Genomic DNA, 15351 nt, shown 5'->3' with positions numbered 1-15351 from the left:
TCCCCCAAACTACATTCCAGGTGAGTTAACAAGCCACTTGTAATCCAATCACATGGGACCTGTAGGTGAGAGACTGTGTTGGGGTGCATTCAGGTTTTCAGAGTTGAGAGACTGTATTTATTTTGTCTTTTTTAAAATAAAAAAATGAAATTTAAAGCCATTTTCTCTGGCGTTTTGTTTTGGTATTAGTGCAGTTTCTAATTAACAAAGTAAAAACCTGACTGACAAAGTGGTTGTGTCATACTTTGGCAATTCTTGATTTCACGCAAACGTGAGCAGGGGGAAAAAATAGGGTGAGACAGAATGTAATTTTCTACACCTCTGGCAATAATGGAACCATTGGAGAGCAATACGGATGGCATTCAAAATAAATAATTCAATAAGTATGAAGAAGGAAGAATAGAGTGAGTTGTGGAGCTGTCTTACCTTGTGCACAGTGCCAAAGGCACCCGAACCCAGGACAGTTCCACGACGGAGCTCTGTCTCACGCAAGATGTGCAGTTGTGCATGGTTGGGTGCAGCCCCACTTGGGGTCAAAGGTTCGACCAACTGAGAACCACAATCACAGTGAATGTTCAAGCATGAATTTGGTTAGGAAAAATTATACTCTCAAAATACTTACTCTCACTTTATTAGAAGGCAATACCTTTTTTTTTTCTCAAATTTGTCTCGACGATTACTTGTTTTTACATGAATGTGTTATATATATATATATATATATATATATATATATATATATATATATATATATATAATATATATATATACATACATACATACATACATACATACATACACAGTGGGGAGAACAAGTATTTGATACACTGCCGATTTTGCAGGTTTTCCCACTTACAAAGCACGTAGAGGTCTGTAATTTTTATCATAGGTACACTTCAGCTGTGAAAGACGGAATCGAAAACAAAAATCCTGAAAAACACATTGTATGATTTTAAAATAATTAATTTGCATTTTATTGCATGAAATAAGTATTTGATACATCAGAAAAACAGAACTTAATATTTGGTACAGAAACCTTTTTTTGCAATTACAGAGATCAGACCTTTCCTGTAGTTCTTAACCAGGTTTGCACAGACTGCAGCAGGGATTTTGGCCCACTCCTCCAGACAGATCTTCTCCAGATCTATCAGGTTTATGGGGCTGTCGCTGGGCAACACAGACTTTCAGCTCCATCCAAAGATTTCCATTGGGTTCAGGTCTGGAGACTGGCTAGGCTACTCCAGGACCTTGAGATGCTTCTTACGGAGCCACTCCTTAGTTGCCCTGGCTGTGTGTTTCGGGTCGTTGTCATGCTGGAAGACCCAGCCACGCCCCATCTTCAATGCTCTTGTTGAGGGAAGGAGGTTGTTCGCCAAGATCTCGCAATACATGGCCCCATCCATCCTCCCATCAATACGATGCAGTCCTCCTGTCCCATTTGCAGAAAAGCATCCCCAAAGAATGATGTTTCCACCTCCATGCTTCACGGTTGGGATGGTGTTCTTGGGATTGAACTCATCCTTCTTCTTCTTCCAAACACGGCAAGTGGAGTTTAAACCAAAAAGCTCTATTTTGGTCTCATCAGACCACATAACCTTCTCCCATTCCTCCGCTGGATCATCCAGATGGTCATTGGCAAACTTCAGACGGGCCTGGACATGCGCTGGCTTGAGCAGAGGGACCTTGCGTGCGCTGCAGGATTTTAATCCATGACGGCGTCATGTGTTACTGATGGTTTTCTTTGATATTGTGGTCCCAGCTCTCTTCAGGTCATTGACCAGGTCCTGCCGTGTCGTTCTGGGCTGATCCCTCACCTTTCTCATGATCATTGAAGATCCACGAGGTGAGATCTTGCATGGAGCCCCAGACCGAGGGAGATTGACTGTTATCTTGAACTTCTTCCATTTTCTAATAATTGTGCCAACAGTTGTTGCCTTCTCACCAAGCTGCTTGCCTATTGTCCTGAAGCCCATCCCAGCCTTGTGCAAGTCTACAGTTTTGTCCCTGATGTCCTGAGACAGCTCTCTGGTCTTGCCCATTGTGGAGAGGTTGGAGTCTGATTGATTGAGTGTGGACAGCTGTCTTTTATGCAGATAACGAGTTCAAACAGGTGCAGTTAATACAGGTAATGAGTGGAGAATGGGAGGGCTTCTTCAAGACAAAACTAACAGGTCTGTGAGAGCCAGAATTCTTACTGGTTGGTTGGTGATCAAATACTTATTTCATGCAACAAAATGCAAATTAATTATTGAAAAATCATCCAATTTGATTTTCAGGATTTTTGTTTTAGATTCCGTCTTTCACAGTTGAAGTGTATCTATGATAGAAATTACAGACCTCTACGTGCTTTGTAAGTGGGAAAACCTGCAAAATTGGCAGTGGATGAAATACTTGTTCTCCCCACTGTATATATATATATATATATATATATATATATATATATATATATATATATATATATATATATATATATATATATATATATATATATATACATATATATACATATATATATATATATATATATATATATATATATGTATTAATATATATATATATATATATATATATATATATATATTTGTATAAAGTGCGTATAATTATTAGAGTAATAAAATTACTACTACTACATCTACTCTACTCTACTGCTAGTGCGACTTCTATGACCACTACTAATAATTTCAGAAGTCTACAAATCGTATTAAGAATTATATCTGCGTTAATATTAAAAAGCATAATCTCTTACGGGCTTGTATCGGCTGAGAAATACATCTCCCGCCAACACTATACACTTAACAGTATAGGATAGGTCATACTGCTGTGTTATACAATAACATTACATGTTCAATTTTATCACTCCCATCATCGACAAACACATATGCTTCTGGGTGGGTCGTTTTATGGAATAAGCATTTGTATAAAGCGTTTTAAAAATTATACAACACAACACTACTAAAACAGTGTTCTTATAGACAGGTAGCCATGGACACTGAATAAAGCTTCTGTTTCGATTGTTTGTCACAAATGCATAACCACATTGCATTAGTTATATCTTTTCAGCTCACCTACTCTGGATATTATGCTGAAATTGACATATGAAAGGTCAATTTGCGGTAAGTTAATAATCAAAATTTAATAACAGTGGATGAAATAAACACAACCTAGATTGAGGAATGCTAACTGTTGAGGGAAGCAAGGGGAAGCTGACAATTTGGGCCTCAAACCTTTACCAGAGATAACTGTTCATGGACAAAGATACATTTTGATTCCATCGTTTGTTACAGATTGGTGCGTATGTTAAATTAGGTAAATGTAAGGTGGAATTTTAGGCAGGGTTGAATACCATGCAGGGATGCACTCAAAAAGTCAACTTCGCGGTAATTTTGGGATAAAATGAGGTCAATTATTTGAGCCAAATAAAATAACTTTTAGCACTAAGCAGGCCATTCGATAAGATTAAAATTTGTTCGTAGCTTGGTCATTCGTTTGTTTGATATGCTATTTTCAATTTCCAAAATTATTTACGTAACATTAGAGTGTGACAGTTGCAAACACTTTTCATCTCTAAATGTTGTTATGTTTGTTGTTGGTGTATTCATTTGTATTTGGAGGAATGGCATATTTGTTAATCTGAAAATTTGAGAACTTTTGTACTGTCTGAGAATGAAGTATAATTAACGGTATATTTAATTTTCTTTTTTTCATTTTCAATGCTGCTGTAATAAATGAACAATTCTTCTTTCGTATGCAGTACATAACTACAGACAGCATCATTTGCTGAGAGGTGGGGGCAAGGCCATGCTGTTAATGCAGTGTCCCCTGTAGGTTAGATCCGGAATTTGTAATTTGGTCAGAGTGTTGGCAGTGACTCGCCAACTCTTCACGAAGGACACCGTGGGATTTATGACGTCCAGCAACTAATGCCGGCAGATGAGAGGTCCAATTTCACGTCCATCCAAGGGAGGGCACACACATTGATACTCAATTCATCTGGAGAACTCACAACGTGTGGATGGAAATCTAAGCGCAAGTCAGGTGGGTGGAAATGCTGCCTCGATGGTCAGATTTGCATTACAGCACGTGCTTGCAAAGCAAAAAATAAAATAACCTAAAGTGCTGCAATCCCAATAGGATGTGTTTGCTTGAGGAAAGCAGAGCATGATTTTAATTATTGCAGAACAAATGTTTTTTTTTAAAAAAACACCAGAATAGAGAATGCACATTTTCATGTCCTATACTTCATGATGAGTACTTCGGCCAGATGATTCTCTTTAAAACCATACATGCAAATTGGATGGTCTGGATCCAATCATCAAATAATTGTTGTTAAAGCGACTGTATTTTGTTCATGCGCAAATGTTGATGATTTAATCATTTTTTAAAGAGACTGGATGAAGGGTCAGAATGTACGGTGGTTGTTTTTTCTGGATGGTAAAATAGTGGTGATGTAATGTGGTAAAATGGTTTTGCATTGTGCGCGAAAATACAACGTACTGACAATGGGGAAAATATATGCACAGTGGGACACAGCAAGCAAAGGAATGAATGAACAGGAAAAGTGGAAAGTAAGGAAGGGAGGAGAAAGCAATGTGAAAATAAAAGTGTTGGCTTGGCAGGGTTAATGGGAAGAAAAGACTGTGAGTATGGATGGGGGGAGACATGAGATGGTGGTTGATGCACCACAAGCCTGAAGCCCCAAAGGCAAGAGTGTGATTGCACTGTTTCTGGAAGACAGTTCCACAAATGGGAGACAAGAGGAGCGAGAAAGTTGAAGTATGTGCAGTAAGACTGAATTTTGGGTGTTTAACCAATAGAGGGTTACTGGAAGAACATGGGCATCCTGGGGGGGGGGGGGGAGAGGGCTGGGTAGAGTATAATGACTGAGAAAGCAGGAGGAGCTAGACTGGATCATCGGCAGTAAAAAGTCAAAGAGGCCACCAAACTGTTTGTAATGCGAGCACACAACACATTACAATGTGGCATTTTGTGGGAGATGCCAACAATATTGAAACCTTTCAATTCCCTAGATTGCAAGAGAGATATATGTGATGCTGGGGTAACAGCCAATAAGGAAGAGCAATAATCCACTGAGCTCTAGAGAAAGGCCTTGGAGGCTGAGTTGTTCTCATTTTTCAAGGAATGACTTGAAACAATGGAGGATGCCCCATCTGTGGCTGGCTTTGGAGGGCAGCTTTGCTATGTGATCGACTGAAGAGAGGTGATAATTGATGGTGAGGCCAAGAAGTTCAAGGGATGGAACCTCTTCAGTGGCTGAACCTGAAAATAACTATGTGGGGTCATTTGACGTTTTTTTTATGGACTTACAGGGTGAGACTGATATTTTTCAAGAATGAAGGACATGCTCCATTTGCAGACCAGCATCCAATCATTTACAGATCAACTGAGAGTGACGCAGCTGCTTTCTACTTGTAAGTTGGACAAGGTACTGTCAGACACAATGTGGAGCCATCTTCAAGAAGGAAGAGATAATTTTTCTGAGCATCAGGGAATTTGTTTATGTTGATGAAGAACAAGAATGGGTCAAAAGACATCAGCTTGAGGCATTCTAGCCACCACTGGGAGAGGAGAGCAAAAAGTTTCAATTTGTCTCCTTTCACACATTTGTGGAACTGCCTTCCAAGAGCAGATTCAATAATACTCTTCCCTCCAAGCCACTTCAAGCAAGCTGGGCACCACCATCATCGCATGTCATGGCCATCCCAACCCACGATATTTTATAATCTCATTAGCATGACCTAATACATCCCTCGAACTTGCAAGTTACTGCCTTCCTCCCTTTCTCTTTCTCCCTCCACTTCTCCTTTTCATTTATTCTCTTGCCTGTCGTCTGCAACAATAGTCTCAATGCCCCCAATGTCAAAACTTTGCCTTTTCACACTCTGTTAACTCATTTCAATGAGCTTATATTTTGAATATTAAAAAAATAGAAAAAGAACAATAATTATTTTTATTCATTACTCTTCTTACCTCCACTCAATAATTATTTTCATTCATTACTTTTTTTCTCACCTTTAGAATCAAGCACCACATCTCTATTATAATACCAAGCTTGCACACTAAAAACTCAGCTCACCGTCACACAATCCCTATGAAATTGCTGTGGCACTTCGCGGACATGCCGACAATGTTTGGGAAGTCTTGGCGTTCCATAGTACCACTTGCATTTTGCACAATACGTATTTTTGTCATTCCCCATGTACGGTCTGTCGTCTGCTACCAGCTATGTTGTACTGCTATCCCGTGCATGTGCACGGGTATCGCTAGTTCTCTTTAATCTCATTCTTCCCTCTTGGTTTTCAAGACAGCTGTTCAGCACAGTCTCAAATCACTCCCCACCCAAAACCATTTCTTTTCATCCCCATTAACCCCTCCTTCCCCAACCTCTTTCCAAATGTCCAATTTTTTTCCTTCTTGAGAGTTTGCTTCTGTATCCACCTTGTCCACCCCATGCATCCTTCTCTGCCCCTCATTCTTCCCCACATCCCATATTAATTTGCCTCCCTCTACATTGTCCCTCAATCCTGCTGCTGGTGTCCCCTCACTCTCTCTTTCTACTGTTCCATTTATTCTGTTGCATCCTGATCCATTCTGTGTTCTAGTTCTTCCACGAGCCTTGACTTGAATCCCTTTTTATTGTGATAATGAAAATAATAACCATTCCATTTACCTCCTCCATCGAAGGTCGACGGTGTTTATGTTTTCACCCCTGTCTGTCTGTTTGTCTGTGATCAGGATATCTCAAAAATAATATGTGAGCAGGACGGATTCGGACGAAATTTGGTGCACAGGTTGGGTGTGTAACAAGGACAAATTGATTAGATTTAGGTGAAGATCCAGATCCGGATACAAATTTTTAAAAATGATTCTTCACCATTGAGAGATGGGGCCAAAAACGATATATAGCATGATATCTCAAAAGATTATGGATGGGTTCTGACAAAACTTGGTGGATGAGTTGGGTAGGTGACAAGAACAAGCCGATTCGATTTTGGTGAAGGTCCGGATCCAGATCCGGCCTATCAGTGAGATACAAAACGTAAACTGTTCAGCATGGCAGAGGTATGTGCTCCACCAAGTGCCATTCTAGTTTCTTCTGATTCTATACAGCATGACATTTATTACAATATTTCAGTTATTTCAAAACATTTTTGAGGTTTTGGCAAAGTGTTTTTGTTGCTTGCAAAGTAGTTAGCTTGAGGATGTGTTAATAATTCCATGTTCTGCAATTAATTACATGCAACATACCTCCTTCTCAATGTAGCGGCGCATGGCTCGTTTCCTGGCAATGTTCCTCCTCCTCAGAAGCACAATGGAGAGGAGCAAGGAAAGAATAATCGTGAGCAAACCTGTTGCTGCCATCACTGCAAGTGCTGGAGAGGAGTGTCTGAGGAAGGTTGAGGGATGAGGCACCAATAAACAAAAATATGAACTCTGGTCTGTTAATGCACAGATCAGTGATATAGCCAATAGGACTATCTCTCTCTCTGTCTCTCTCTCTCTCTCTCTCTCTCTCTCTCTCTCTCTCTCTCTCTCTCTCTCTCTCTCTCTCTCTCTCTCTCTCTCTCTCTGTCTCTCTCTGTCTCTCTCTCTCTCTCTCTCTCTCTCTCTCTCTCTCTCTCTCTCTCTCTCTCTCTCTCTCTCTCTCTCTCTCTCTCTCTCTCTCTCTCTCTCTCTCTCTCTCTCTCTCTCTCTCTCTCTCTCTCTCTCTCTCTCTCTCTCTCTCTCTCTCTCTCTCTTTATTGGCCTGAAACTTAGACTTGGACTAAAAAAACTTGTGACTTCAAGATTAAGATGAAGGAAATGGTCAAGTCCAAAGGCATAGCCATTGCTAAAGTGTACGTCATAATCTGTTTCCACACAACCTGAAATTATTTCTCATAATAAAACAAGCAATCTTTCCCCTGTAAAGGCCACATCACTGTCTCCATTGAGTGATCTGTTTTCCAAATGTTACTGAAGGCAAACCATTTATTTCTTTCACGTGAGACTGGCAAGGAGAGAGTGAGGGGTTAAAACAAGGAGTAATTGTGGCAGACTATTGCTCAGCAAACCAAAATTTAAGGAGGACCACTCCATCCATCAATTAGCACAAAAAAAGAAGAAAAGAGCAGGCTTTTCTGATTAGGCAGAGCTTTGCTTTTTACTTTTTGTACAAATTGGTCAAGTGATCATTTGCACAATTTTTTCTTGGTTCACTCTCCATTGTAAATTGTACAAGAAAGCATCTTAAAATGCAAAGCCCGTCCATGTCCGCTTTGTAATAAAACCAAACCTGATGAAAACAACAGCTAAAAAAAAAGTGCAATACTTATTAATATGTGTTCTGCATGTTCTCATTATAAATAGTTGTTGAAAATTTGATGACAAAAGGTCACATGGTTAAAAAAAAAAAGTTATGGCCTGGACACGCACGCACACATGCACATACACAACTGTAAAACCATCTACTGCTGTGTGGTTGATAGAATAAAAATGGTTAATTCCATCTACTCTAATTTAACATCAGACATAATACCTCTCCAGGTTTCTCTCTAAAAGTCATTATCAATCTTTTTTGATAGATGTCTCAATTTGCATCAACTTGGATAGAACCAAAAAGAAAAATGTCTGTTCATTGCAAGGATCACTCAAGTTTGTCATGTATTTTTTTTCCTTTATATTTTGTAGATCAATTGTAAATGTATAAAATTGGTGTTGTTGCTCTTACACGGATTAAGGAAGAAAATACTGTGACGCACTATCGGACCAGTTGCATAATCAGTTGAGCGGTCCTATCAATGATTGTTGAGGATTTCAACCATCCCGCTCAATAATCGTCAGGTTTATTCGGTGGGTCGAGATAAGTAAATGAAATCTAGTCCTTAACAACGACTCGGCAGTGTAATGGTTATACAGCATCCGCTCTGAGTCTGGGAGGTTTGTGGTTTGAAGAGCGGTCGAGTCACACCAAAGACTTTAAAATGGTATGTACTGCCTCCTTGCTTGATGTTCAGCATTTCAAAAGAATAGTGCAGGAGAAGCAACTATATGTTGGAAATAACAGTACTGGCTTTGATTGACCAAATAGCCTCCTCCTGCATCAAAGTTTCTTGCAAGGGAAGCCATATCATATTATTCGTCCAGCAATTAGCCATCAAGATGGTACCAGTGAGACAAACTGTTATCTGTCAAGCTCCTTCCCAAAGAGGCAGTTGGAGTGTCACTTACAAATGACTGGACTCAGTAAAAACGCTAAATGTTATTGCTACAGAAAAAATGAACATACTGTACAAGTGAAGTAAAAACGATGTGGGAATCATGAAAATTAAATAAAACTAATGAAGAGATTAAAAAAAAATAATGTGATAACTTCAAGGTTATTTTTTTCAAAGTCAAAACAAACTAGAACTGCCACTTTATAACTGCTGGCTGTGATGACCGGGTACCAAGACGTCCGGCTTTATACAACATGGGATTGATGAGTTACGGACCAAATAACACATCGCGTTCAATTTACTTTATGTACGCAGTTAACCCTTTTTCCTGAATACATAGTCAGTGTCAATTGACTTGGTGTTTAAATAACCAAAACACGAAGGAATAAATGTTGATACCATGGGTGCAGAGGGTGAACCGGGACTCAGCCAAGTCGAACGAGGCCCAAACGTCTCTCTACAACGTGAGATTGACAAGTCATGGACCTGGAAACAGGACACGTTTGATCCATTTATTACGTACTCAGGTGACCCTTTTCCTCGGGCAATCGGTGTTATCAATTGACTTGATACTCTTCTACCCTCAAACCCAGCCAGGTGCAGCCAAGTGTGCCTTTTTCAAAGTAAAAAAAGTTCTCAGATTCAAACAATTAAATAATTGTGGTTGCCAGAACATGTTGTCGATCAGATTGAAAATTAAAATATCCACTCCACAAGTAGAGTAGATCATAATTGTGAAATTTTACATTGATTGATGAAGCGGTTCCAGAGAAAACATTATTTAATATTTTCCGTCAATCCAATATGGCTGCCAAACCATGTGATCTATCAATTATTCGTTAACAAATTTGTATCCGCAAGGCTTGGAGAACATATGTGTGAAGATTCCTCTCGATCTGTTCAACCGTTCTGGAGAAGAAGATTTTTGAAGGTTTTAGAGTAAATTCAATATGGCCACTAAACCATGTGACCTATCAATTAGTCATGAACAAACTTGTACACATGTCTTGGGGAACATGTTTGGAAAATTTCGCCTCAATCTGTTTTGCTGTTTCAGAGAAGAAGATATTTTCAGTTATTAATTTTCAATCCAATATGGATGACTAACCATGTGACCTATGACATCATAAATTTAGATTCTGGCTCTAATTGGGTCAGAGATCATGCTTGTGAAGTTTTGTTGTAATTGGATAAGGTGCGTTTTTCCATTCAAGATGGCCACCAAATGATGTGACTAGTGACATCATAATTTTTTACCATCTATGCAGCAATGACGTTCGATGATACTTGCAAAGTTTTGCTTTGAAAGGATAAGTGGTTCCAGAGGAAACATGATTTAATATTTTTCTTCAATCCAATGTGGTGACGAAACCACGTGACCTATCAATAATTATTCATTCACAAAATTGTATCCCAAGACCTGGGGAACAAGTGTGTGAAGTTTCCCCCCGGTAAATTCAATATGGCCACCAAACCATGTGACCTATCAATTAGAAATTAACAAACTTGTACAACCATGTTTTTCTCTGGTAAGTTGTTGCCCAGATGACGCTCAGGAAATTTCAATTTTTTCTGACACAGCGCAGTACTCGTCAAATTATGATGTCATAACGAAGGCACCGATGACATCATGGTTGACACCACTTACACCCCTTGCGGAGATCTTGACAATGAGCTATGTTTCAATTTTTTTCCAGCGAACAGTTCCAGAGAAAAAGACGTCCACATTTTTTAAGGGATGGCGCAGGTATCACGTGACCTATGACATCAGAATTATCACTTTAAAATTCTACGAAAAAAGGCATACGATTGTGAAAATTTCATGTCAATCGGACCAACATTTGCCGAGAAAATGAATTTTAAAGTGAAAAAAAACAGAAAATTGCCAGCGGAAAAAAATAACAACAAACAGAAGAAAAGCAATAGGTTACCCAGCCTGAAAGGCTTGGTACCCCAATTATATAAACCAAAAACAAAAAAAAAGAATGAACAAGAATGACTGTACTGTGGTCACAAGCTGCGACTATATATATATATATATATATATATATATATATATATATATATATATATATATATATATATATATATATATATATATATATATATATATATATATATATATATATATATATATATATATATAGTTCTGGTTGTGGGGGTAGATGGAGGAATTTAAAAGGGAATTTAGGATTGAATGGAGTTGTTTGGTCTGTAGACATGTGGGAGGCATCTCGATGTAATTAAGTCGGGAAACTGTGAGCTTAAGTGTTACGTGTCACCACATGGGGCGTGGTGTGGTGTTAATTAGATAGGGATAAAGGATAAGTTCCCCCAGTATGTGATTTCCCCCCTGTGACTTTTCCCAACTTTTTTATAACCAAAACCATGATTTCTTGGAAATGAAACCTTGGAAAAGAAGAACTGGGAGGGTATGGTGGATGCCCTGGAACAAACACTGATGAAGTGGAGAGGGTTGCTTGTTCAACTTTCATATAGGGGATGCGTGTTGGTGCTAAACAATGTAGTGGCATCTATGCTCTGGCATCATTTCAAGGCAGTGCACGCCCCAGAGAGTTTGGTGAAAAACAGGATTCTAATTGAATTCCTTTGGAGCAGCAAGCACTGGGTTCATCCTGGAGTACTGAGTCTTCCCTTGGAAAATGGATGTCAAGGCCTTGCGGACTTGATTAGTAAGATTATCGCCTTTTATCTGACTGCGATTAAGTGCCTGCTACATGGACCTTCATGCCTGGCTTGGAGAATTCTGGCCAACTCTCTTATGAGCTGAGCTGGTGCCCAGGGATACTCACAGGACATCTTCCTGATTGATGTCCAACACTTGGACCTCACACAACTACCTTCGTTCTACTCCAGCATGCTGAACGCTTGACAAGCATTTGAAGTGAACCACTGGAAAACGTCATACATAAAATAAATGCTTTTGTGTGAACCCCTCGATTACAATCCACTTTTCAAAAGTATTACGAAAGATCGAAATTTCGCTGAGAAATTTGTCAGGAATAACATTCGGAGAGTATATGATCTGTTGAACAGGGCAGGAAAATGGATGAGCGCTGCTGCTCTGGCAGAAGCTGTGAGCATAAGGTCAGTAAGACATGTTTCTCTTGTGCTATGTGGTGTTTTGAAAAGGTTCCACAACAATAACCTATGGGGAGGAAGTGTCCCCTGTACCAGTGTCACCTTTTCAGATCTTGTGCTTTCTCCAAAAAAATTGTATGACCCACTCAGTCTATAAAATTCCATCTCCCTCCTTTGGAAGGCCTCCCACTCAATATCTCCAGACGAATGGCGAAACCAGGACCAGGCTTGTGTGAGTTTAGTGTGTATCATTCCTAAATTGAATGACAGGAAGTGGGCATGCTTGTTGGCAGATGTATCCCCCTCTCAACCTCAATGGGACAGTTTTTATCAAAGGCTTATACCCAAAATAAGTGGGGACCTTCAGTGGAGACTAGCCCATTGGATTATACCCACAAATCATCTGTTGCACATTTTTTCTGAATTGATACTTGATGAATGTCCTTTTTGTGGTGCAGCTGAAACTCTTTTCCATGCATATGTTGAGTGTAGGCATTTAACTTCGGTATTTCAGTTGCTAAGGAACTGTTTAGAAATTCGTCTCTGTGTTTTAATTTTAGAGTTTTCATCTTTGGTGTCAAATCCTTACCTGTGTCAAGAAAGGAAGCACCTTTGGCCAATTTTTTGTCGGCTCAAGCAAAGATGTCAATCCATAAGACGCGGAAGTTGAAACTCGAAGGTTTATCTGAAAGGAATTGTAACCTATTGTTGCTTTTTAAGAATCTTGTGGTTACTCGGATTAAAGTCGAGTTTAGTTTCTTTAAACATGAGGGAAAGAAACGAGAATTTGAGCGAACTTGGTTGGCAAATTCTTTGTACAGTGTCGTCGATGGGGATTTAGTATTTGGTTGGTTATAAGAGTCTAAGTCAAGTTGTACCCTTCTTCTTTTCTCTATATCTTTGTTGTCTCAAATATGAATGGCCTGGTCTCTTCTTTGCTACTGTAATAACTTGTTTTGGGTGAAAAACATTTTTGATATATTTTTCAAATAAAATATGAAACAGTCTGTGTCTCTCTGTGTCTCTGTCTGACTGGCTGACTGTCTGACTCTCTCACTCACACACACACACACACACACACACACACACACACACACACACACACACACACACACACACACACACACACACACACACACACACACACACACACACACACACACACACCCTCCCACCCGCAGTGAATAGCAATGTTTGGTGAGGAGTCGCTCTCTCCACCTCCCCCCTAACTCCCCTGTCGTCATCCTCTCTGCTTCCCTGTCCCCCCTCTCACCCAACACCTGCCTCCTCTCTCTCTCTCTCCCTCCTTCTTTCTACCCCACCCTCCAATTTATTGACCTGTCAGCGAAGCGACAGGGTGAATTTGCAAGTACTGTGTACATACCTCAAATGTATATACTGTATATGCACAAGCATATGACATTAATTAAATATAACATTAAAATTATTTTTTATATTTGGACTGACAGGATGTAGAATGGCTATTAACACATTCAGTACTTCATCTCTCCTTGCCTTGTACATCAAACTGTTGCTCTGCCTGATGTCTTCCCCAGCTTTTTCACTGTTATTTACACATGCCTTTACAGAAAGGCCAACGTCATTCAATAGTCCAATGACTTACTTTGATTGTGTCAACACTATATATATATATATATATATATATATATATATATATATATATATATATATATATATATATATATATATATATATATATATATATATATATATATACAGTATATATATATATATATATATATATATATATATATATATATATATATATATATATATATATATATATATATATATATATATATATATATATATATATATATATATATATATATATACTGCATACATACATAGTATATATTTATACAGTATATATTTATACAGTATATATATATACAGTATATATATATATATATATATATATATATATATATATATATATATATATATATATATATATATATATATATATATATATATACACTGTATAAATATATACTGTGTATATATATATATATATATATATATATATATATATATATATATATATATATATATATATATATATATATATATATATATATATATATATATATATATATATATACAAGAGACAAAGAATATATACAAGCTCAACACTCAATATATTTCACAGCATAAAGCTCTACATCCAATCCTGGCTGTCCCCACACACAAAGTAAGGCCAAGTAATGCAACAGCTTTCCCACAGATGTCACATCAATACCCCCTTCCCATGGAACAAGTAACCCAATCACCATGATAATTTGGAGGAGGGAGATGGATATTAGATTGGGTCAGTTTGTTTGTAACTCTATCCGGTGGGAAAACCAAAAAAACATTCTGGGCCCAAAATCTGCTTAACCACCCACCTTGTAGCTAACAGTCTGATTTATTTACTTCATATAATCAATTTGGCTCTGTTTCTCTCACTCCTTCACAAATCAAATTTTTCTAAGATCACAAATTTCAGCATTCAAAAGTACTCCTATACCCGAACCCCTCATGTGGTCAAAAGTGCAACATGCACACATACTGCTGCCACCGAACATGCACACATACTGTGTATGCTTGTATCTGTCTTTTATTCAAGAGGAGACATGACAAATGGTCAGTAAGCATGAAGACCAAAGACAGACAAATTGGAAAGAGGCAAACAGATAGTCATCGTCATTATCATCGCCGTTGCCATCAACGTTGATGATGACGATAATGATGTTGTTGTGAACCAAAGACCAACGAGATTAAAAAAAATGACTGCGTGAAAAAACAGAAAATGTGACAAGGCTTTTTAAAAGATCAAGGGAGGACGGTGATGTTCGATTCATTCTCCAGAATTGCAAAATATCGTGAGAAGGCCAGAAATGGACAATCGCATATATCTTGCTTGAGGAAAGCCAAAGAGCAATTTAAATCACCACAGGTTAGGGCTGTCACACTGACCAAGGACAGGCCAGAGCAGATATACAGTTTTGGCAAGGAAAGGTCAGGCAGAGTTGGT

The 15351-nt window shown here is 38.5% G+C and overlaps 1 protein-coding gene across 4 annotated transcripts in view; it reads right to left on the bottom strand.

Annotated features, from left to right (window-relative positions):
• The window catches only part of LOC147028733 (receptor tyrosine-protein kinase erbB-4-like), a 787552-nt gene that overhangs the window by 136933 nt on the left and 635268 nt on the right, over nt 1-15351 (bottom strand). For all 4 annotated transcript variants that reach the window (XM_085879397.1, XM_085879399.1, XM_085879401.1 and 1 more), the window contains 2 exons: nt 7264-7402; nt 427-549 (listed from right to left, as the gene is read on the bottom strand). In XM_085879397.1, coding sequence (XP_085735523.1) covers nt 427-549; nt 7264-7402 — 262 coding nt within the window. The remainder of the gene's footprint in view (nt 1-426; nt 550-7263; nt 7403-15351) is intronic.

The sequence above is a fragment of the Eptatretus burgeri genome, chromosome 4 (assembly GCF_056783735.1).
Source record: "Eptatretus burgeri isolate ZD-2024b chromosome 4, Ebu_testis_v1, whole genome shotgun sequence".
In the NCBI taxonomy this organism is placed as follows: Eukaryota; Metazoa; Chordata; class Myxini; order Myxiniformes; family Myxinidae; genus Eptatretus; species Eptatretus burgeri.
Note: the sequence above shows the minus strand (reverse complement) of the source record. Positions and strands in the feature narration are given on the sequence as shown.